At 45.4% G+C, this 25060-nt stretch overlaps 1 protein-coding gene across 1 annotated transcript in view; it reads left to right on the top strand.

Moving 5' to 3' along the window:
• Positions 1-258: 258 nt before the first annotated feature.
• plcxd3 (phosphatidylinositol-specific phospholipase C, X domain containing 3) overlaps positions 259-25060 on the top strand; it is a gene marked incomplete at both ends in the record, with an annotated part of 30939 nt that continues 6137 nt past the window's right edge. Inside the window, 3 exons of the mRNA XM_083644218.1 lie at positions 259-361; positions 22548-22804; positions 23630-23803. Of these exons, the coding sequence (XP_083500344.1) occupies positions 259-361; positions 22548-22804; positions 23630-23803 (534 nt within the window). The remainder of the gene's footprint in view (positions 362-22547; positions 22805-23629; positions 23804-25060) is intronic.

Raw genomic sequence — 25060 nt, 5'->3', positions numbered from 1 at the left:
GTGTGTGTGTGTGTGTGTGTGTGTGTGTGTGTGTGTGTGTGTGTGTGTGTGTGTGTGTGTGTGTGTGTGTGTGTGTGTGTGTGTGTGTGTGTGTGTGTGTGTGCGTGCGTGCGTGCGTGCGTGCGTGCGTGCGTGCGTGCGTGCGTGCGTGCGTGCGTGCGTGCGTGCGTGCGTGCGTGCGCTTGGTGCTCGGACTGGAGAGCGCACTCCATGTTGGCGCAGGCACCGGGAGAACGGAGCGTTGTGCACGGCGGCAGCATGGCTTCGTCTCACGGGAGAAGCGACGTGCGGTTTGCAGACTGGATGTCAAGTTTACCACAGAGCATGCACAATATCCCGCTCACCAACCTGTCTATTCCCGGTAAGTGTTTATTTATCGGTTGTAAAGGCGTGTGGTGTGGGTAGGGTGGTGTACTATGTGAACGGTAAATCCGTGCGTATTGTAAGGCAACGTGTTGCAGGCTGCCATGTGAGAAATCAAACACGTGCTTGAATATTTCAATGTTTTGCTTTGCAAACTTTGATTTTCCGCTTACATAAATTAATAACATTTCCCCAAGTCTACAGCGTAGGTAGGCTATATACGGCTTTGGTTTTCATATGAGACCTGTTGCGTTGCGCAACGTGCGAAGTGCCATGTGTGATGTGTAGGCTATATCCATCCAGCTGTTAGGCTTTATTTCATGTCATGGTTCCCTGTAAGGCAATACAGGTAAAAAAAGAAAAGAAAAAAAAAGGTCTCGTCTATAGCTCGTTATCTAATATTCCAAATGGAGCTGTCATGAGACAAGGCTATTACTGCTGCTCATAAGTCCCAAAGACATGGATGGGTGAATTATATTTGTTTTTCCTATATGGCTTTTGCTGTGTGCAGGGTGGCCATATGAGAGAAACCAAAGAGAGTGGGATGGACTCATGAAAAGTCAACTGTTTGGCCTCTTTGACCAGTCAGTGTGCAGGTCTGCTTCACTCTGTCCAAACTGTAAATGCTGATTGTCAACCCCACCACTGATCAGACTGATGGATTGGCTAACTAGCAGCTGGTTCATTCCATATCAGCTACCTAGTGATTATTACACAATGCACTTCTTTGCATTAATTTTCTCACATTTTCTAGTCCTTTGTAAATGCCCTCTCTCCCTCCATCCCCCATCTCTCTCTCTCTGTCTCCCTCGGTCGGTCCTTCCCTCCCTCCCACTCTCTCTGATGTGCTAATGTATAAACACGGGGGGTGTGCATTTGGGACAGACAAGAAGAACAGAGATGGTCCTTGGTGTGGAGAGGTGTGGTATGGCACTGATCACAGCTGTTACTCATGCCAACACACATCCATGGCAGTTTTGAATACGAGTTTCGTCCGTCCAGGAAAGAGAAGTGGCACAAGATGTATTTTCCCCATGACAGCAGGTCTTGCTGGAACACATGTGCTGTGTGACACCACTGTTCTTCCACAATAAGGCAGCCTGGAATGGTCTGTTCCATCTAATTAGCTATCATTACTCCTCATTGGCCCTGTGGGGCCTCCAGCGCGGCTGCTCTCCAGTTTACCCTCCATTTGGGCACAGATTCATAAACAGCCTGTGACGACTCTATGTGTGACTATATGTGCTTCCTTGTGCGTTTGTTCAGAGAGCACATTGGTTCAAGGTTTCTCAAGCCAAATTCCATAACCCACACGATAAACAACCACGACGTGTTTTTAATGGCTTATATTCCCAACGTATTTTAATGGCGTATCTCATACAGTATCACCTGCTCGTGGCTCATTATCTGGCTGTGTATTAGGAGTTGAGTTGCTGCAGATACTGACAAGAATCCCACAGAATAACTTAACTTTGAGAAACAATTTGAAATGCATTCCATAGAAAAAATTGAATGAGCAGAGAAAATTTGTCTCCACTCTTACTTTTCAATCACTCCACTTACCCACAGTTGTAAATGAATGCTTTGCCCTTGGAGGGGAGCATTAATGTGCAGAAAATGATTTCTGCAAACTAAAGAAAAATAAATCATCAGTAGCAGAGTTAGATGGTATTGAATTATTATACTAGAAATCTCGCGCAATATTTCTATGGTTGAGACTCCAGAGACGATGCGCTATGGGAACATTTTTTGGGGGGTTGTGACCAAACTCATGTCAACTCATCATGCTACATCATCCACATCATTGACCCTATTTGTTGAGCTGAACAAAGCAAAGAGAGATCTGCCCGAAAATCAGTCAGGCGAGCTGCTTCGATGGCGAACACAGGCAGATTAGAGCCATCAAACTTCTCCGCCTCCTCTCCCCACAGTGTGGCTGACAGTGGTGTCCATTAAGTGGAGGGCTCTCTTAGAGACTTCTCTGCTAGTGGTGATACAGGAAACCTCCGCTGCACTCTTACACACTCCAATCACATTGATGATGATGATGATCCTTGTCTCTGTTCTCCAGCTTGGTGATTGACACAAAGTCACACTGCATGTCGGCAATGCCCTGGCTGACACCGCAGGGCACGATGGAGCTAATAGCATGGAGCATCATCTCGTAATCATTCTTCAGCGTCATGTACACCTTGTTGGCCAGCTTCAGCATGGCCTTACTGATGTAGTAGACCTTGCCTTACTCCACTAAAGGGAAAAACGTGTCCACCTCCTTGTTGAAGGCTGTGCTCCTGATCTCCCCACTCTCATCCACAGTCTCAAAGGAGAAGAGCTTGCCCTCTCGTCTAGAGTTACTCCAACTGCAGATGCTGCACTTGTTGGTGACTCGGGCTTTGATCATCCACTTGCATTGGTAGGGGTTGAGGCTTGTGATAGTGACCATTTTTCATGGAGAGCTTTGAGAAGTGTCGGGTGGCATTTTTGCTGGAGAGGTTTGAGAAGTGCCAGGTGCCATCACAAAACCTCTGGTCCACGGCCACGGCCAAAAGAAGGCTCTGATCTATTGAACTTGGATGAAGCTGAAGATCCAGGTACTGTGGCAGGCAGAGGAGATGACAGGACCGAGGTGCTTGGATCAGACTTCTGGAGAGACGACTTCTGGGGAGACCACGTCTGAGTTCCAATCTTCCCTCCGATTTCCTCGGCAGTTTGCCGCCAACAGTGACATCATCAGTGATGTAAATGATGTCACAATGTCAACAGTGACATCATCAATGACATCATCAGTGGGAATCAGGGAAGGGATGCTGATCATGTCACAATGACTATGAGTGTGAAGGCCTAACAATTTAAAATATCACTGTAGTGCCCCCTGTGGGTGGATTTTTTTCGTTCTTTTTTTTTTTGCACCAGATTCATGCCAGACCCCTGAAAAGTGTTTTGGCAAATTTTGGAGGCGATCGGATTCTCACATGGAAACATGGTCTGTTCCATCTAATTAGCTATCATTACTCCTCATTGGCCCTGTGGGCCTTCAGCCCAGCTGCTCTCCAGTTTACCCTCCATTTGGGCACAGATTCGTATTAACAACCTCTCGAAATCAGACTCAAAATCTTGTGCTGTGAGTGTGACACACACACACACACACACACACACACACACACACACACACACACACACACACACACACACACACACACACACACACACACACACACACACACACACAGCACAAGATTTTGAGTCATTTTGAGTCAGGCCAAATCTCATAATCCCAGGATTCTGTGTAGAACAACCATGTGTTTTGAATGGGCTGTATTCCTGATGTGTTTTAATGGCGTGTCTCATATCACCTCCCCGTGGCTCATGTTATGTTACAGCGCAGCATTTAATGATACAGTCCTACGAGGGAAATGAGGAGAGACGTGGAACAAATGAGACAAGGATCTAATTTCCTCCACAACGTCATTCCTCCTCTTCACTGGAGGAATATTATATTCATGATAGTGGATTTCTTTCAACAATTGCTGCCTTTCAGTCATGCTTTTTGTTCTTTATTTTTTGAGCGGGCTGACACCCAGGCCAAAGCGTTTTGGGGAATTAGGAATACTGTGTACGGGTGATGTTGTGATGCCACAGATTTATGCTGTTGGCAAAAAAACAAGGCAGTTTCTCCTCTGGTTTGTGCTACCAGCTTTGCATAGCTGTACTCATTAGTATACACACATCCATTATGATTGGCAATGGATTTATTTAATTGTTTTCCTCTTCACTGTGACAGCTAGAGAGGACTTAATCAGTATCTGATTTGATTTTTATGTTGTTTTAATGGCATCCACTCATCGAGAGCATTTTTAAAAGGACGCTCCATACATGTTCCCATCATATTTCATTCTGTGGGCTAGCTGCCACAGATAGAGCTGCTTCTCTGTGGCTCTGTCACCATGAAACAAGCTTTGCAGTGTCTCAGATGCTGGAGGCTGCTGAATGGCTTTCTGGATTTGTTTGTAGTATTTGGAAATGGGATTTCCAGTATCTCTGGTGGAAGTGTATGATTTGGAGTTTGTGCTTATTAGCATACTGTGTGTGTGTGTGTGTGTGTGTGTGTTTATTACATTTAATGTGCGCGCCTCGCCCCCAGCTCGGCTGCTGTGTGGCCTCGCCTGCCGTATTGGCGTGCGCGAGTGTGTGTGTGTGTGTGTGTTGCTCGCTAAATGTTATTCCATCAGTGATGTCACAATGCCTCCTTGTGTGTGTGTGTGTGTGTGTGTGTGTGTTGTGCCCCATTATGATATCACTGATCAGTCTTGTCACAATGCCTCCTTGTGTGTGTGTGTGTGTGTGTGTGTGTGTGCCATTATGACATCACTTTTGACATCATCACTGATGACATCATCACTGATGACATCATCACTGATGATATCACTGATGACATCACATCATTAGCTAATTAGCCTATAATCAGCCCGATCGCACATAAAACGGCATAGCTGTGGCCGAACACAGAACTTGAAACAAAGTCCACATACTCTTATACATACTTTTATATAAGATATTAACACAGTGCATGATTCTCAACCTTTTTCATATCAAGGACCCCTAATTTAGTACACATTAAAGCCACGGACTCTGAATCAAATCTGAGAATTTGTTTTTTATTATTAGATTATTTGTCCAGAATATCTGTAGGCCATAGCCTACAGTATGTAGAGAGTAAAACTATGATCAAAATACATTCAGTCATTCTTATATATTCTCTATTGTGTTAACTTCTTGTAAATTCAATAATTGTTGTGACATTTAGATTTCTGTCGGATCTCTGTCTGGAGCCATTTATTTCCTTATAACGCAGCATGTAGCGGGCTAGCTAACATGGGGTATGCTAACTAGCTGGTGCAGAGGTAGCCGTATGCTGTTGTCCACAGAGGGGAGACCACAACTAAATTAGCAGGCCAGTAACGTGGCGTATTGTCCACAACCCCATTCCACCCCCCCCCCCCCCCTCCCAATCCCATGAGAGTCACGTGACTCAGTCCAAACCTCCTCTTGTGGTTTCTATCCATTCCCACTAGAATTTGCTAGCAGTCAATTTGTGGTCAGCACAAGTTTTCAAATTCATCAATTTTTTTGGGGGCCACCTGGAACCCACTCAAGAGCCCCTGGTGGTCCCCGGACCCCATGTTTGATAACCACTGCTCAAAAGTGTAAGGTTTGAATTCATATTGGCCTGGCATGTATTCAGCTATAAGAAGGGGTTGTTTGCCATCAGAAGTAAAAACTGAAACACTGGGATGAGATACGTTAGCTCAGAAACATGAGTACATTGCCACACGTAAAGATTTGCATGACAGTCGATTACGCTTCGGAGGCTAATGCTGAATGAGAGGACTCAAGGGAGCCACACTCAGCCTCCCCACTGGCTGACTCCAGCTCAAGGCTTTAGCAGAGGTAGGAAATGAATAGCATACCTTAGGGCCACGGGGGGAAAGGGTGAAGGCAATTTTATTAAGTTAAGCTGAGCTAGCAGGCAATGAAAACAAATGCATTGTAGAGGAGGCTTCCAGTGTCTTGTCGGGTCCCTCGGGGGGTGGAGGGAGAGGCCTGGCCCAGGACTTTGAGCTGTAAATCTGTCCATCAATCCCTTTGCTAGATCACTCTGCCACTTAGGCCCACAACAAGGAGGAGAAATGCTACCGGATGCCCGGGTAAACACTGAGTGCACCGAGACGTTTGAAGGGCAGGAAATCAGGCAGCTAAGAGGCGCTGGAAAACAGAGCAGAGTGGGCTACGAAGCAGAAGAGGGGCTGTGGGTAAAACAATCAGGGCGAGGGGGAAATAGTTTTGTCGAGAGAGTGAGCGAGAGAGTGTGTTATTTATAGAGAAACAGAGCAAATGGGCGCTAAAGAGATGAGGGAATGATACGGGCTATTTGCAGTAATGGATGTCTCATCATGACCCACCCAAATCTCCAGTTATCTCAACTTTGGTTTGACCGAGGGGGAGGTTATGGCTCTTGAGTGCTTGACTAGATGCACCTCCTGCTCACATTTTTTGCCTCATGGCTCTATGCAATTACTGACAGTAATGCCAGTCGAGACGCTGTTTTGCTTCTGAAGGCTTAGAAGGAAAACCACATGGATCCTTCCCAGGCCACTGAGGCCAGGCCGCAAAGTTCATGCAATGGATTTACCATGCTAACAGTGTCAACAACCATGGTGATCTGCACGTCAATATAAAGTCTGCCATCCTGCTAAGAGCAACATTGTTTGCCACCAGTCTATAAAGACAAATATTCCTAATTAGAAATTAAGTTTGGGACTAAGGGCCAATGTCCACCAGATGCGTCCCGCCTCCGTACGGCTCCGGAACGGCTGCTGGAACAGTGTCGCTCTCATGTGGGCAACGCAAGCGGGTCCGACAGAAATACACATTGGTCATTGGCATTGTTGGTCTATTTTTGCCGGATCCGCTAATGGAGAGGTTAAACCACTCGCCTATACCACCGCGGAGACCCGGGTTCAATTCCCAGTAGCGGTACTTCCGGCTTGGTCAGACGTCCCTACAGACACAATTGGCCGTGTCTGTGGGTGGGAAGCCAGTGGGGTATGAGTCCTGGTCGCTGCACTAGCGCCTCCTCTGTTTGGGGGGCGGAGGGGAACTGGGGGGAATAGCGTGATCCTCCCATGCGCTACGTCCTGCAGGTGAAACTCCTCGCTGTCAGGTGAAAAGAAGTGGCTGGCGACATGTATCAGAGGAAGCAGGTGCTAGTCTACGGCTCTTCCCAGATTGGCAGAGGGGGTGGAGCAACCACTGGGACAACAAGGCGAATTGGCCAAGTACAATTGGGAGAAATTGGGAGAGAGAAAAAAACAATTCATGCATTTAATAGAAATTGTTTCTTAGAAAAGTTTAAATTGACAATAATCAGAAACTTCACCATCGCATCATCTCACCACAGTGTTTTCTGCTTACCTGCAAGACAGTCAGAAAACTTTTCAATTTCACAAGTTGCTAAAGGAAATTCACTATCAGATTGATTTAGAAAGTGGCAGAAATAGTTTGCTCTCCACAGGCCCGCTTTGCCTCACTTAATGGAGTTTCCAGCAGGACATTTATCTTGTTTCTAAAAGTCAAGTAATTCCATCTCATGGGAAACGTTTAGTGTTTGTGCTCCGTGTGCACTGCCACTCGAACAACAGGGACGAGGGCAGCAAGACCACAGAGGAAGAAGGATGGGACAAGCGAGCGAATGCAACAGCAGTTTGAAGAATAGAGGGCCCCGGAAAGGGAGATGGAAGGAGGAACACTTGCAGAATAGCCACAAAATGTATTCGAAGAGCCATTCATCTCAATAGAGGATGAGATGCATTTCTTCATTTCTAGTATCATTTTCAATCATCTCCGCCCTTTTCCTTTGTTTTTTTTCCTCCCTGTTTCACTTCCCCCTCCTAATTCTCCTGTGTCTCTTTATTTTCCTCTCCTCTCCTCTCCTCTCGTCTCCTCTCGTCTCCTCTCCTCTCCTCTCCTCTCCTCTCCTCCTCCCCATCCTCTCCTCTCCTCTCCTCTCTTCTGCTCTCCTCTGCTCTCCTCTCCTCTCCTCTGCTCTCCTCTCCTCTCCTCTGCTCTCCTCTCCTCTCCTCTGCTCTGCTCTCCTCTGCTCTCCTCTCCTCTCCTCTGCTCTCCTCTCCCCCGCTCTCCTCTCCTCCGCTCTCCTCTCCTCTCCTCTCCTTTGCTCTCCTCTGCTCTCCTCTCCTCTCCTCTTCCCTCCCCTCTCCTCTCCTCTCCTCTGCTCTCCTCTGCTCTCCTCTCCTCTCATCTCCTCTCCATGGTGAAGGGATATAGACAGTGCACATGGTAAATGATTTGTCATGAAAAAGGGCATCAACCAGCAGTGGTCCTCTCCTCTCATTGAGTCAGAATGACTCAGTTAAAACAGCTCAACTTGCTAACTGAAAATGATCATAATCATCGTCGTCATCCCATATTACTGTAAGTGCCTCTCTGTGCCTTTCTCTATGTCGCTATATCTGTTTCTATCTCCCTCTTGCTCTAACGCACTCTCTCCTTCCACTTTCTTCACATCTTTGTCCCAGTTGGACATCTGCAACTTCATATCCTGATCTGAAGTGTTACTATGTACTGTAGGGGGTATCGGGGTATTGTTGGGGAAGTAAAAAAGTGTCTGTTCCTGTCAAAGTTGTGCACATAAGAGAGGAGGCCGGGGCGATAGACTTCCCGAAGAATCGTCAAAAGGGGGAAGCTGGCATGGATTTGTGCTTTGCAGGGATGTTGATTGTGTGCATGTGTTTTGCCACATGTCTCTCCACCCACGGATAGCTTCACACGTTCACAGCCATCCTAGGTAAAGCTATCAAACAGCGTGAAAATAGACAATGGAGACAAATTTAATCCACAACCTTGACATCAAAGGATTTAGAGCATGCAGATTGTTCCAGCTCTCTGATGACAAGCTTGTTTACGGTGTGCAGGTCGTTCAAAATGACAGACTATGGCCCAATCCAATAGAGCCAGAACAATAACATTAATTGCATATGGCTTTACACGTCCCTAAATATTAGTTTAGTTTTTGTGATGGAAGAGTCTCTGTGGTTGATGTTGCCAGCAGAGAGGCAGTGAGTGGAATACATTTGACCTGGTTGATTAGTGGATTACATTTAGTCACAGTGGGTGAGTGGAAAAAATCAGAGAAAATGTGTTTTGTCTCCACCCTTCCTTTAGGCATTTCTAGACTTCAAAATGACTCTGCTTCCTCACAGCTGTAAATTAATGATTTCTACAAACTAAAGTAAAAGTATAATAATCTACAGAACCCCCGGGTAGCAGAGTTTGATGCTATTGAATTACACATCTTACAGCAGTTACAGTATAGGAAAGTGGGAACGCTAACAAGAGCTTTCATCATAGCTTTTTCTGCAGCTCTGTGTGCTGCACACTTGGTGAATATTTGGCCTTTAGCATCAATATTGTCCCTGTTAAGCTGTGAGATGTGGCTTTCTGTGATTTCTGCATATTGCACAGGCCTTTTGACACACATGATATATTTATGTCAATAAATGTGTCAATTATCAAAGCACTAACTAGGCTAACTGCTGAGGTATTCTGCTCTCATCAAGACTGTTTGACGAGCTACAGGAGAGACGAGAGAATCTAGTTTGGATGAATTTGTTGTGATATTCTTGAAACCCCACAGACTCTTTTAATAGCCTCAGAGCTTAAACATAATCATTCTCAGCAGCAGAAGCAGACCCCAGCTTTGTAAGGTTGTTGTTGTTGTTGTTTGGACGTGTCAACCCTGCAGTGATGCTGTGTGCTGCTCTGCCCTGCTCAGCTGTCTTCCTTACGGTCAGTCTCTGGGCCGGCTGCGAGGAGCTGGCACTGGAGTACGGATAGCTGAAGGTCACTTCAGGCTGTGTGTGTATTTGGAGGATAACAGAAATGCTCAGTCTGTTTTGCATGACGTGTATGCACGCGCGCACGCACGCACGCACGCACGCACGCACGCACGCACACACACACACACACACACATGCACACACACACACACACACACACACACACACACACACACACACACACACAAGCACACACATTACATTACATTTGCTCAAACAGGCATGGAAGGTCACACTACCTTGAGAATTCCAAGAATTGAAAAAATTCCATTTGGATTTGTTTCAAAGGAAAGTTTTTGCATCACGCTATGCTTTTCTAGCCTGGGTAAACCCATCCCCCACGTGACCTGCTCTCAGACCTGTTCTCAGTCACTATGGTCTGGAATCCCACCATTGTTAATCGATTTCCTGCGGTTGTTGGGCCCCCCCCGATAGACCACTCCATTGCGCAACCATCATCCAACCAGTTTAGTGCACAGAGCACATGCGCAGTGCAGCAGATGGCGTCATCACTCTGCGACCTTTGTTGTTAGCGCTCGAGCTAACTCCACCTAGCTAACTCACTAGGCTACTGCTAGCAACCACAGGTTGCAGGTTGTGTAAGATAAACCTTCGTTCTAAAGGCAAGTTGGGCAGCTGCAAACCACTCGAGAAGGGGGTATTTCTACGCCTGGAGAGGGTTGGTGTGAAACTACACCAACAGGATTGCAAATCATGTCGGATTTGCCAGAGTCTGACTGAGGTATGTACTTATAACCTAATGTACTAGTGCTGCACGATTAATCTCCACTTCCCCCGTGCACTCCCGCAAATAAGTAATGTTATGCGCAGCCAGTTTATCAGATAATTTCGCCGTAAAATGTGTCCAGGTGATGAGAAGCCCCAGCTTGTACAAGCTGTCCTTTGTATGGTCGCTGCCCGTCCGCTCAGACCCGATTTCGATATAGCGTTTGGTGATCTTTTGATCAACAGACCTCATAACGGGGATATACTGTTACGTGTGTCTACCAACATCACTAAAAGATCATAAATGTAACGCTGTTTTAATCGATGGCTACGTTGCTAGCTACTAGCTAGCCGCAGACCAGCTATGAACCCGTTTGGATGATCGCTGCCCGTCCACTAAAACGCGATTTCGATATAGCTTGAGGTGATATTTTGATCAACAGACCTCATAACGGGGATCTATACTGTTACATGTGTCTACTGTACTGACGTCCTCTCTGTTTATTCTTTCAGGTATTAATTCTAAACCCTTCTCAGTCAGCTGCTGCCAACCTGATGAGGAAACAGGCGTGCTTGTTGGACACTGAATGCAAGAGCCTAGCCAGTCTGCAGACTTCATCCTCCGGTGCTGTTCGCCTCAGGACTTGAAGGCCTAACGTTGTACCATGGACTGTATACATTCTGTGCTAATAATGCTAGCATGCTAACATCCTTTTCACACACACACACTGAATATACCGAAATGCTAGATTTGATCATGGACTTAACGCTAATGTTAATCCAAAACGGCCGCAGTCATAACGGTAAGGTGTGTTTGACCTAATTGAAATATTAACGTTAATGCCCTCACATTTCAGCGTGGTTACAGATAAACCTATTTAACGCTAGCTAGCTACATTACTGGCTTGATATCATATTCCAGATGCAACCTAGCTAGATAAGCTCCACGGCTGTATGAGTAGCTACAATCAAATGTATCAAGCCGATATCATATTCCAGATCCAACCTATCTAGCTAGATGTTAAGAGGTAGGAATATACCGAAATGCTAGACTTGATCGTGGACTTAATGTTAATCCAAAACGGCCACACTCATAACGTTAAGGTGTGTTTGACCTAGCTAGAAATATTAACGTTAATGCCCTCACATTTCAGCGTGGTTACAGATAAACCTATTTAACGCTAGCTAGCTACATTACTGGCTTGATATCATATTCCAGATGCAACCTAGCTAGATAAGCTCCACACGGCTGTATGAGTAGCTACAATCAAATGTATCAAGCCGATATCATATTCCAGATCCAACCTAGCTAGCTAGATGTTAAGAGGTAGGAATATACCGAAATGCTAGACTTGATCGTGGACTTAATGTTAATCCAAAACGGCCACACTCATAACGTTAAGGTGTGTTTGACCTAGCTAGAAATATTAACGTTAATGCCCTCACATTTCAGCGTGGTTACAGATAAACCTATTTAACGCTAGCTAGCTACATTACTGGCTTGATATCATATTCCAGATGTAACCTAGCTATAGCTAGACGTTAAGAGGTTAGCGTGAATGCGACTGAGACCTGACATTACTGAAGTGAATACAAGTGACCTATATTTTTCAATCCTGTCTTTGAATAAAAGTTGTACATTGTACTTGAAAACCATGTCTTTGCTCCCTTATGTGTTCACAATTACAACAAATCTGTATGGTTTATCTGTTGGCATTAAACCGTGGTATTTCCTTGGGTGATATTCCATATTTGTCATTAAACCTAGCTGTTCACATAAATTTGCAATGATGATCGACCACGTGAGATATCACAAGTAGCCTACTTTTATTAAAAAATAAAATGCAAAGAGAGGTTTCCTTCTCTAACTATTGGTGCGTTCACAAAATATTTCAGCGTTTCATAACTATAATAGCCTAATGTTACTGTAGCCTGGATGACGTCAGCTAATGCTACCCAGCCTTCCAGCGTTTATCTTCCATAATGCATTAAATCATAATCACAATGCGAAGACATTAGCTGATCACCACAGAGCTGCACAGACAAGTTTATCAGATAATTTCGCCGTAAAATGTGTCCAGGTGATCAGCTCTGAAGCCCCGGCTTGTATGGTCCGCTAAAATCCGATTTCGATATAGGTGTTATTTTGATCAATATTGTATAGCTGGCTAGACAGAGGAGTTTATCTGGAATCAGTGTGACAAGATCCCTGCTGCTAGCTTGTCTGCCTTTCTGTGTCAGAGTATCTAGCTACATTATCTGCATTGCATGTGTGACCTCTGTGTTGTGTCGCCTGGGCAAAGGAATCTCTCGGAGCCAGACAGATTTGGAGTAACAGCCAGGTTTACTGTAGTTTTTGACAAAGGACATGAGGTAGGATCAGTCATCTGGTGGACAACAGCGCATGCTCTGTTGCTCTGTCTCAAGGAAATCCTCCATTTTGCTCTTAAGATTACAGTATGTTTACATTCTTGAAAATATATACTCTGTACAATACTTTACAAGACATTGACAGTGTGATCGTATAGTGGATTTAGATTCATGTAAATAAAATATTTGAAACAAAATAAAAACTGTCCTTCACTTTACATGTACAAGGAAAACATAAACAAAACAATACAGATTTCTCAACCCAGACTGTTACATTTTTTAGTATTTTCCATAATATATAAAACGATTATTTAACTTCATTAACATGTAACCCAGAAACAATAAACAATACAATACGCCTAATCTGCCTGTTTACAATATTATACACTGCAACATACCTGTAGTTTTTGACAAAGGACATGAGGTAGGATCAGTCATCTGGTGGACAACAGCGCATGCTCTGTTGCTCTGTCTGGAAAGACGGCAATCATGTTAACTAGCTGTAGGCTACTGGAGATATTTCTACTGACGATAAAACACATGAAAACAAATAGCTAACTTAACAAAAACATGGCGAAATTAATCTAATACATTTAATCTTCAACTCAATACAGCCAGCTCAACTTTTAAGTGCTTCTGAAGTTAGTAAACATTGTTTTGTCCACGGACATTCACAGACACGTACCTCAAGGAAATCCTCCATTTTGCTCTTAAGGATTTTACCCACAATGCGTTGCCCTTACTACTCAATACAGGTACCATTCTCAAACAGCAGGTGGCGGAGTTGTCCCATTTAGCGGGATTTAACTTGAACCATTTCAACTCTGTTACATACACCCCCCTAAATTCCTGCTAAATTGGGGCACAATATGCAAAAAAACAAACAAACAAAACAAACTCCAGTCGTACGGTAATAAGAGCATTACTCTGGTTAAGTCAGTCAGAAACTTTCCACTAGGAATAAGGTCAGCAAGGGATTGGCCAATCCCCTCACCAACCCAGACTCGAAAGATGCCGTGTACACCTCTCATATTATAAACATTGCTCCATTGCTCTATAATAGGGACAACTGGAGGATACCTCAGGTAAGTACTATCGAAAGAAAAAAAAATACAACTGAAAACATTCAGCTATCTACCCAGAGAAGATGTTCCTCACAAAAGAAAACAAAGAATCAACTGTTGACACTGAGTCATCTACAATCTGCTCATTCATTTCACAAATTAGTCGACCTGGAGGCTTTACAGGTCTACCCGCCCTAGTGCAAAGTGGAGGCGGTTGTGTGCAAACGACATGTTCCTCTGTGGGTGCACCTGCCTGTGTGTCAGTTGCATGTTCAGGGGAGGGGGCTTGTTGAGCTTCTACTAGGGGCTGGGAAGGTGCATCTTGGGGCACTACACTGTCAGCAGAGGGCTCAGGGGAAGGCAACTGTGCATGTACTGAAGAATCAGGGGTACTCAAGATGTCACACTCAGCACGTGGGAGTACAGGCACTTCAGTCTCTGAGGGCGGGGCTGGCTCGCTGGCTGTAGCATCCCCATCAATAGCATCATCCATCTGTAGGAGCCAGTTAATTGTCTTTGTCGCACTGTCCTGCACGTCATCAGGGACCACTGGGTCACATTGTCCACTTCCAGCAACTGAAAGGCTCGACTCCAAGGCATCGTCATCCCCTGCAGGGAGAAAACTCACAGAGAGTAGGAGGTTTCTGTGAACAACTTTTTCCCTTGATGTCACAGGGTCTCTGATGCAGTACACATTGATTCCAGGCTTCACAGACACCACTTCATAGACTGTGGATTCCCATCTGTCTGCAATCTTCCTCTTCCCTCTCTCACCACGATTTGCAAGCAACACTCTGTCACCAACAGTGAGGGGCGACCCTTTTGCTTTGCGGTTGTAGTTCCTCGTCTGACGAGCCTGTGCCGTCCGACTGTTCTGCCGGGCAATGCGTGCAGCTTCAGACAGGTCACGCTTTAAGTGAGAGACAAACTCACGGTGGTCAACAACTGCATTGCTGGGGAGGGCATGCTGGAAGACAACATCAACAGGCAGACGTGGAATCCTTCCAAACATGAGAAAGAAGGGTGCAAAACCTGTTGTCTCGTGCTCAGTGCAGTTGTAACAGAAGGTTAGCATTTGAAGCATTTGTGGCCATCTGGCTTTGGAATTGGGAGGTAGGGCCCGTATCATATTCCCAAGAGTCCTATTGTACCTCTCGACAACTCCATTCCCCATAGGATGGTACGGGGTGGTATGCGACTTTTGGATGCCCGCCATCTCCAGGAGCTCTTTAATGAGTTGGCTCTCAAAATTGGCCCCCTGATCTGAATGGATGCGCTTAGGGAAACCATAAATACAAAAATAGTCGTTCCAGAGACGACGGGCAACCTGTTTTGCTGACTGGTTTTTGCATGGGAACGCGTGCGACAGTTTAGAGAAGTGATCTGTGACAACTAAAACATCGACGCACTTCTTGTCAGTCTGCTCAGCAGTCCAAAAGTCGATACATACTAGTTCCATCGGCTCAGAGGTGCAAATGCTCTCTAGAGGAGCGCGGTTATTGGGCTCCGGGGTCTTTCCAACAACACAGCGAAAGCAGTTCCTCACATGATTGATGATGTCACGTTCCATCCCTATCCAAAAGAACCTCTGCCTGGCGAGAGCGAGTGTGCGAGCTTGCCCCTGATGACCAGCTGAGTCGTGGAGGCCATTGAGGACTTGGGCTTTCAGGGAGTCTGGAACAACAAACTGGTGAATTGTCATGTTCATTTGTCTGTCTTTCTTCACCTTGTACAACATGCCGTCCTTGATGGAGAGCTTGGGCCAGTGCCTCAGCAGCTTCATTACACCGCGGGACTCACCGGCACGCTCACGCCTGGTGGGCCTCCTGTGACGCTGGATGTAATAGGAAACTCTGCCCAAGACGTCATCCTGCTCTTGTAGATTAACCAGTTCACTTTTCGGCAGTGAAGCAGCCTGGTCCACACCAGCAAGCTGGGGAATAGCTGGTCCCGTGCCTCTCACTCGACTGACACCTCCAGACTCGTGTGCGTCCAACACAGCTGAGACGTCTTGTGAAGAGAGGGAACCCTGCGGGGGAGGCGGGGTGAGAACAGCTTCCTCCGGGGACTGATCAACAACTACCTGGCAGTTAGTTGTACACCTAAATGCATCCTGTACTGTCCTATCCACCATCCCACTAACTTGGTTCAGTAAGAAGGCATAAGGCTCTGTCACAATACGGTGGCCCATGCATGACTGGACAAATGGCTCCCTACTTAGTGCATCAGCAACCACATTCTTCGTGCCAGGGACATAGTTAAGGTCAAAACTGTATGCTGCGAGCTTTGCAACCCATCTCTGTTCACATGCATCTAACCGAGGCTTCGTCAAGATGTATGTTAAGGGATTATTATCTGTCCAGACTGTGAAGCATCGCCCTTTCAGCCAATGGCTAAACTTATCACAGACTGCCCATTTAAGAGCAAGAAACTCCAGCCGATGTGCTGGATAGTTTAGCTGGGAGCGTGAGAGTGTTTTACTGGCAAACGCCACTGGTCTGGCAATCTTTCCATTAGGAGGCAACTGCGAAAGCACGGCTCCTAGGCCATCAAAGGATGCGTCAACTGCAAGGATGAAAGGTGCACTAAAATCTGGATGGGCTAACGTGACACTGTGCATAAGCTCATGTTTCAAAATCCTGAATGCTTCCCTGCACTCATCATTCCAGTCAGCTGGAGACAGTCTGACATGGCCTTTCTTGAATTTAGGCTTACGGCCTCTCCCTCTCTTGTTTGGTGCGGCAGGTTCAGCCACAAGATTGAACAGCGGTCTAGCTTTCGCAGAAGATCCTTCAATGAAATGATGGTAATAGAGAACCATACCTAAGAAAGATTGGATCTTCTTTGCACACGGTGTCTTCCCATCAGACTCCATCAGGTCAGTCTCCTGCACATCATTTATAGCCTGCACTTTGCTCGGATCCGTCTTAACACCATCTTCACATATGATGTGTCCTAGAAACTTGACAGACCGGCGAAGAAAGTGACACTTTTTAGGCGAGAGCTTCAAGTTGTTGGTAGCAAGGCGTGAGAAAACCATTTGGAGACGCTCAAGTGCAACCTGTTCAGATGGAGCATAGACCATAAGGTCATCAAGATAGCATAACAGGCTTGTGAAATTCTCATCGCCAAAGATGGACATCATCATTCGCATGAAAGTGGCTGGACTGTTTGTCAGGCCTTGGGGCATTCTGTTATATTCATGGAGACCGAATGGGGAGGAGAACGCTGTGAATTTTTTGTCATCCTCATGCAGCCTGACATTATAGAACCCTGATGTGAGGTCCATGGTGGAGAAGAACACATTGCCACCAAGTGCAGCGAGGGTGTCTGTCTGATGAGGCAATGGATGTGCGTCTTTCACTGTTCTCGCGTTCAACCACCTGAAGTCATTGCAGATGCGAAGATCCCCATTTGGTTTGACAACCAGGACGAGGGGAGATGCATACTCGCTCTGAGATTTACGAATTATTCCCATTTCCTCCATATCATTCAGAGCAGTCCGGAGCTTGTCATAATGGCAGGGAGGGACCCGCCTGTATGGAAGTCTGAAGGGCTTGTCATCCATTAAGCGGATTCTGTGGACGAAATCCACTGCCTCACCACAGTCCATTTTGTGCTTTGAGAATATGGATTCATACTGCTCAATGATCTGCAGCATTTTATCTCTCCACTCGGGGGAGACTTCACAAGATGAGAGGTCCAAATCTTGCAACCCCATGTCACTCAAGATGCGTAATATCTCCTCTTCTGACCTTGGTACAGGTGATGAGCTCTGCGTGTACTGTGCACTGGATTGAATGTGATCTGGCTCAGGCAAGTCCTGCACAGAAAGACAGGGGCACACGTCTGCAATCTTTGCATTTCTTTTAAGATTGAGTGGCTTTTCAGTGGGATTCACTATTTTGACTGGAACCCAGCCATCTCCTGACAAAGAAGTGACAACTCTTCCCACAAGAATTTGTGCAGGTCTGGCTTTGGACTTGGTGGGTTCGATCACGACTGTACTCCCCACAGCAGATATGTCGGATGCAGGCAGCTTAGCCCACACCAGATGTTCAGAAAGTGGCTGTAGAGTGACAGATCTCTTTAGTTTGGCCGTGCCGATTCTGTTCGGCACTGCTCCGCCCTCACACCCATCTGAGGAGGACAGCAGAGACACTAAATGGGGCAAATTATCACTCTGGGCACCATTCACTGGAGATGTGATGTTTTGGCCACTAACTGTCTCTTTCATCTGTGAAATCAGCCATTTGATGGCATTGCTGCCAAGAATCATTTCATCGGTCTGGCCCGGCACAACTAGGATGGGGATTATCACCTTATAGCCATAAACTGATGCAGTGAGGTCATACATGGCAGAAGGTGTGACAAGGTGACCGCCACACCCCACAATGACAAACTCTTGAGCTGACTTCTTCTCAATGTTAGGAACAGACTGTGAAAGTTTGGTGTCAGCTGCCTCACTTATAGTGCACGCCATAGATCCACTGTCCACTAATGCTTTGAGAGCATGGCCACTATCAGTTGTCACATCTGTGTAGAATAGGCTATCAGTCTTTGAGAGTCTTTGCAGGCCCTGCATGATCAGTGTTTTTTGTGATGGCACCATGCTGTTGTAGGTCTGACACAATGTTTCATAATCATCGATTTCTGTCAAATCCAAGGTGGGAGGTTCGCTCACTCGATCTGCGCTGTCCTCCCTTGCACGCAGATCATTCAGTTTCCCTGCTGCTGCTGACCATGGAGAGGAGGGCATCTCCCCTCTGGGCAGTTGCGTCTTGAATGGCCAGGTGAGTGACACAGGAAACACAGCCTACTCTCTCGGCAGTGTGTGAGGGCAGAGTGAGAGCTATCTTTACATACGGAACATGGAGTGTCATTTAAGCCCTCAATTCTCGGAAGCCTGCTGGTGGTTTGTGGCCTTCTACTGGCTTGAGCATAACCTGGGCCCTGGAGTAGCACTTTCTCCAACATACCAATCAACCTCTCTAGAGTAGAGTTGTCCTGACTCACAGCTGTCTTCTGTTCAGGGATGTCTGAAACTAAAGCAGGACTAGGGCTAACCTCAACTTTGTTCACGTTCACTCTGTCAACCCGCTCCGAATAAGACTTGACCCCTTTCTCTAGATGGTATTCATCCAACACTTCCTGAACCTCACGGGCTGACCATTTATCAATTGTCTTGTACCTAAAGGTAAGAGCTAAATCCCTGCTGGGGCAGTGTCTGATGAACATACGTGTGACTTCAACACTGGGGTTGTCGAAGAGTTTACCCTGCTCTTTAAGACCAATTGCAGCAGAATCAGCAGCCCTGTTCAGCCTCAGCCAATACTCATATGGGTCCTCTTGTTCTTTTGGCAGGGTGGAATAAAAGTCAGCTAGGGGCACAGAGGAGCAATGGCCAGAGCCGAAATGTCTGTGCAGGAGTCCATAGATGGCCTGTGGGTTATGCTGGACATCAATTTCACCATTCCTTATTCCAAATCTCACAACATCCTTCGCTCTGCCTCTCAGGTGGATGAGAATTTCCTCAGCCTGATTCTCCAGCTGAACAGCACTTTTCCTGATGTAATTCTTCATTGAGTCCTCCCATTCATCAACAGGCAGTGCATCCGAACTCTCTCCTCGGAATACAGGCGGCTCCTTTACTCCTCTCTGAGTGACCAGTTGGACTTGGGAGAGATCCAGTGTGCGGCTTGGGGAGTCATTTTTATTCAGTGTCTCTTCCTGACTGGTACGCACAACAGCTGTAGGGCTTGATGTGTTGAGGTGTGACATGACACTATCAGCTAGCCGCTGCCCTATCTGCTGCACAATTGTGTTCATTTGGTCAGCTAGACCTATATCATCAAGGGGAGGGTTTGGGATTGACGTGCTAGCGCACTGTGCTTGTGGTAGGGGGCTTGAAACTGTGGTGCTAGTGATCTGGGGTGGATGTGACTCCATTACAGGGGGACTGCGAGGTGTGACTACATCCCCACATATAAAAGGAAAAGGACTGCGTACAGAATCCCCACTAAGGGTTGTATTCCCACCCGCCTGATGGTCACTTAGCGAAAAAGGAAGAGGTGTGCTACTGTCGCGTAACCCTCTACCTCGTCCTCTACCAATACTGAGAGGAGTCAGTACCATACCAGAGGTACCAAATTTACTGAGACTCATATTTTATATCAAAATCCCCACTCAGATAAAATGACAAAAACCCCACTCAAATAAAAATAGTCCCAAGGGACTGATATCAACTAAATTAACCTGACAGCTAAATAACACACTGAGGAAAGATATGCAGCTCCAAAATGATGCAGTGGCGCGGAGACGTCTGCCCGGTCCGGCGTAGTCATGGACGAGTCACGGCACCAATGTGACCTCTGTGTTGTGTCGCCTGGGCAAAGGAATCTCTCGGAGCCAGACAGATTTGGAGTAACAGCCAGGTTTACTGTAGTTTTTGACAAAGGACATGAGGTAGGATCAGTCATCTGGTGGACAACAGCGCATGCTCTGTTGCTCTGTCTCAAGGAAATCCTCCATTTTGCTCTTAAGATTACAGTATGTTTACATTCTTGAAAATATATACTCTGTACAATACTTTACAAGACATTGACAGTGTGATCGTATAGTGGATTTAGATTCATGTAAATAAAATATTTGAAACAAAATAAAAACTGTCCTTCACTTTACATGTACAAGGAAAACATAAACAAAACAATACAGATTTCTCAACCCAGACTGTTACATTTTTTAGTATTTTCCATAATATATAAAACGATTATTTAACTTCATTAACATGTAACCCAGAAACAATAAACAATACAATACGCCTAATCTGCCTGTTTACAATATTATACACTGCAACATACCTGTAGTTTTTGACAAAGGACATGAGGTAGGATCAGTCATCTGGTGGACAACAGCGCATGCTCTGTTGCTCTGTCTGGAAAGACGGCAATCATGTTAACTAGCTGTAGGCTACTGGAGATATTTCTACTGACGATAAAACACATGAAAACAAATAGCTAACTTAACAAAAACATGGCGAAATTAATCTAATACATTTAATCTTCAACTCAATACAGCCAGCTCAACTTTTAAGTGCTTCTGAAGTTAGTAAACATTGTTTTGTCCACGGACATTCACAGACACGTACCTCAAGGAAATCCTCCATTTTGCTCTTAAGGATTTTACCCACAATGCGTTGCCCTTACTACTCAATACAGGTACCATTCTCAAACAGCAGGTGGCGGAGTTGTCCCATTTAGCGGGATTTAACTTGAACCATTTCAACTCTGTTACACATGCTACACCATGCAAATATATTTCGATATAATTCAAACAATTAGCCCACTGTACTACTGGACTGTGTATTGCTGTGAATAAGTTAGATTTGATTGTGTAAAGTGTATCAGCTTTAAATATCCAATATATACAGCATTAAACAAACGACCAGCAGCATTCAAATGTGCAAAAACGTTATATTTATTGAAATGTGGTGATCTCATGTCACATTACATAATGTTATGCCCAAATGGTCTACTGCCCAGAAGCGTCACTTTACATGTTTGGTAGGGAATTATTTTAATTATGTTAAACCAGCGTTTATCTTCCATAATGCATTAAATCATAATCACAATGCTATGAAGACATTAGCTGATCACCACAGAGCAGCACAGACAAGTTTATCAGATAATTTCGCCATAAAATGTGTCCAGGTGATCAGCTCTGAAGCCCTGGCTTGTATGGTCCGCTAAAATCCGATTTCGATAACGCTAGGTGTTATTTTGATCAACAGACCTCAACCTCAACAGCTGTTTTCACTTGAATTTCCTCACGTAGTTGCATAGCCATATAGCTAGCCAGCTAGTAGCTAGCTCGGGAGCTATGCTTTAGAGAGGCCAAATGCTAACGGCTAGGTAGTGCTAAGCCGCTGCAGCTGTTACACGTCATTGACAAAGACGCACTCTCTGATTGGCCGATCACGGCAGGACTGATGTTGGCAGTCACGCCGTCACTCATTGGCTGCGGGGTGGCTGCGGGTCTGCGCGGGTCTTTCAATCGCCCCAGAAATCGATCTGAATGGCCCGGAGTCTAGACGCTAGTGACTGGGAACTGAGAGAGCAGGTCACGTGGTGGCTGGGTTTACCTAGGCTAATGCTTTTCTTCATCAGTTGTTTGAGTTCATGCTCTATGACCGTGGAATCCGGTAGGGTAGGCCAGAGCAATTTAGAGAGAGAGTGATGTCAGCGGAGGACCAAAATGCGTGACTCATTAGCCAATGAACAGACAGCCAGGAAGGGGTCTCGCGCTACTTTTGAATGTTAAAATAAAGCTGATAATGTACATTTTGATTAAGAAAATAATAAAAAACAATGTCCATTTTGCTGCCAGGAAGTAAGGACCTTACTTCCTGGAACTCTTGAGAGTAAAAAACTGGTCCATTGGAGTGAACGGAGATGTCGCGACTCTGGGGTAGGCTATTCATCTTGTTGCTATTCTTAAGGCCTTTCTCCCCCACCAAGGCAATAGGACAATTGTGGGTCAGTACCACCATACAGACTCACGTTCCTACTTTACAGCAGTTCCCTTAACACACACCTTTTGCTATCTTCTCCAGGTTCCCATGACTCGTTCAGTTTCTACATTGACGAGGCGTCTCCCGTGGGCCCGGAGCAGCCGGAGACGGTGCAGAACTTTGTTTCTGTGTTTGGCACGGTGGCCAAAAAGCTCATGAGGAAGTGGTTGGCCACGCAGACCATGAACTTCACCAGGCAGCTGGAGTCTGGGGTCCGCTTCTTTGACCTACGCATCTCCACCAAGCCCCGAGACCCTGACAACGAGCTGTACTTCGCCCACGGCCTTTTCAGCGCCACGGTCAGTGCAGAGCCTTCGTTTCACCCAAGCTTTGGTTTGTTGTTGATTTAATAAGTAGGCTATTTAGTAACGCTTGTAATTAGAGTCAGGGCCTCCAGGGTTTAGAAATTAACCAGGCCCAGAATTTCTTCTTTAATTAATGGAGTGCATCTCTGGATGAGTAAAATGCATAGCAAAATGACACCCATAAACACAACTCAAGCTACACACATAATCATTATCTATAGTATGTAGTATGTAGTATGTAGTATGTAGTATAGTTATGTTTATATATAATTTGGTGTGATAGTGTCTTGTAATCCCATGAGGGATGGGCCAGAAATGGCATGACACGGAAATAAAAACTAACTAACTAACTAACTAACTAACTAACTATAGTAAATACATACAGAGGGACATCCCTGTTGGCAAAAATACTTTCATTAAAATAACTTACAATGTGATGTTACGTATGTGTGCATTTGTGTGTATGCAGGTAGTGGTACATATGCATGTGTGAATTTGTGTGTGACTACAAATGGGTCTTTCAAAAATGCATCATAATTAAATAGTTTGCATCCTCGTATATCAATTTGAAATTATATTAATTATTCAAGTGTGTGTACTCTGTGTACTCTGTGTGTGTGTACTCTGTGTGTATGTGTGTGTGTGTGTGTGTGTGTGTGTGTGTGTGTGTGTGTGTGTGTGTGTGTGTGTGTGTCTGTGTGTGTGTGTGTGTGTGTGTGTGTGTGTGTGTGTGTGTGTGTGTGTGTGTGTGTGTGTGTGTGTGTGTGTGTGTGTGTGTGTGTGCGTGTGTGTGTGTCCGTGGTTGACTTGTGCCTCTAGGTTAGAGAGGGTCTGGAGCAGATCAGTAGTTTCCTGACCTCTCATGCCAGAGAGGTGGTGTTCCTGGACTTCAACCACTTCTACGGTGTCCAGAACCTGCACCATGAAAAACTGGTGGCCATGTTGAAAGAAGTGTTTGGAGACAAACTCTGCCCGGTTATCTTCGCCCAGGAGGTACTGCTAACTAAACACAGTAAAACTAATATACCAATGTAGTAATAATATAGTAATAATAATATAATATTTTGGCTCTTTGTTGCTGGTCATGATGTAGGATTAAAGGCGATTAAATGCACTAATGCAAAAGTTGGCCTCAAATAATTCATTTCAGATACTTGTTCCATCTGAGGGACTCTTGATTTAAGGTGGACATGTCACAAAAGCACTGCATTTTCTTCTCGTGTTTGAATGGCTTTTGTTTCAGCACACATAGCCATGGTGTGCATGGAGTACCTGCTGGGAGAAGCCTATATATCTTAGTGTCCTGTCCTGTCTGGTGCTGGTGCTAGATGTCTTGAGGGTGCAGCGGGGATGGGAGGGAAAAGAGGAAAAGGATGATAGAGAGTAAGTGGTGTGTAGTGAATAAATACAGAAGAAATTACAAACATCTCCCAGCAGGACCACAGGGAACTGTGGAGGGATTGAAGGCGGGTGAAAATAAAGGAGATAGATAGATGGTGTTTACTTTTAGAGCAGACACATGGCCGGTGTTCTTTCCTCCACTGGTATTGCATTCTCTGCCTCGACTCCCCTATCCCTGTCCTCCTCCAGCTCACCCCCCCCCCCCTATTCATTTGCCTGGATGATGAGACTAGATGGAGTTCTTTTACTCTGCTATTCACTATTCATCACTTTACCTCTCTCTCCTTTTCGCTGTTGCACCTTCCTCCACTCTGCCCAGTCAGCCCTAGCAGTAGGTATAGGTAAGGAATAATGTCCAGCGAGAAGGTCCTCAATCCAAACTAAATGAGGCCTGACAGGGTCAATCAAACCCTGAAAGCGTGAAGCGTATGTGCATTCATCACTCTGAAGCTGGCTTATTTTGCAATAATGACTCCCTCCCGGTTATTACACGGCTACTTACCAAACACTTCTACCATTCGACACAGACAATTGATTTAAATTGATTTTATTGCAAGCGAAGTTGAGTTATAAGTTCGGCCAACAATTTGTTCAGCAGGACGGCAACCATAGAAACATCTGTAGCTACAAGTATCCATGCTGCAGCGATATAACGTAAGCAAAAAGATTAGCAGTCATCCTCTAACCAGCAATAAAGTGGTGTGCTCTCCGAATAAATGAAACTTAAAATTGGAAACCTCTTCCATGTTCCTAACCTGCAGTAGGTTAGCCGGGTGTTTTAAACAAGGTGTAACATCGTTTTGGCCCAAGTTAATTTGATTAGAAATTAATAAAAACAAGTGCACTTCT

Source organism: Poromitra crassiceps, assembly GCF_964638095.1.
Source record: "Poromitra crassiceps genome assembly, chromosome: 10".
Classification (NCBI taxonomy): domain Eukaryota; kingdom Metazoa; phylum Chordata; class Actinopteri; order Beryciformes; family Melamphaidae; genus Poromitra; species Poromitra crassiceps.
The sequence above is the reverse complement of the archived record's forward strand: the minus strand, read 5'-3'. Positions and strand labels throughout refer to the sequence as shown.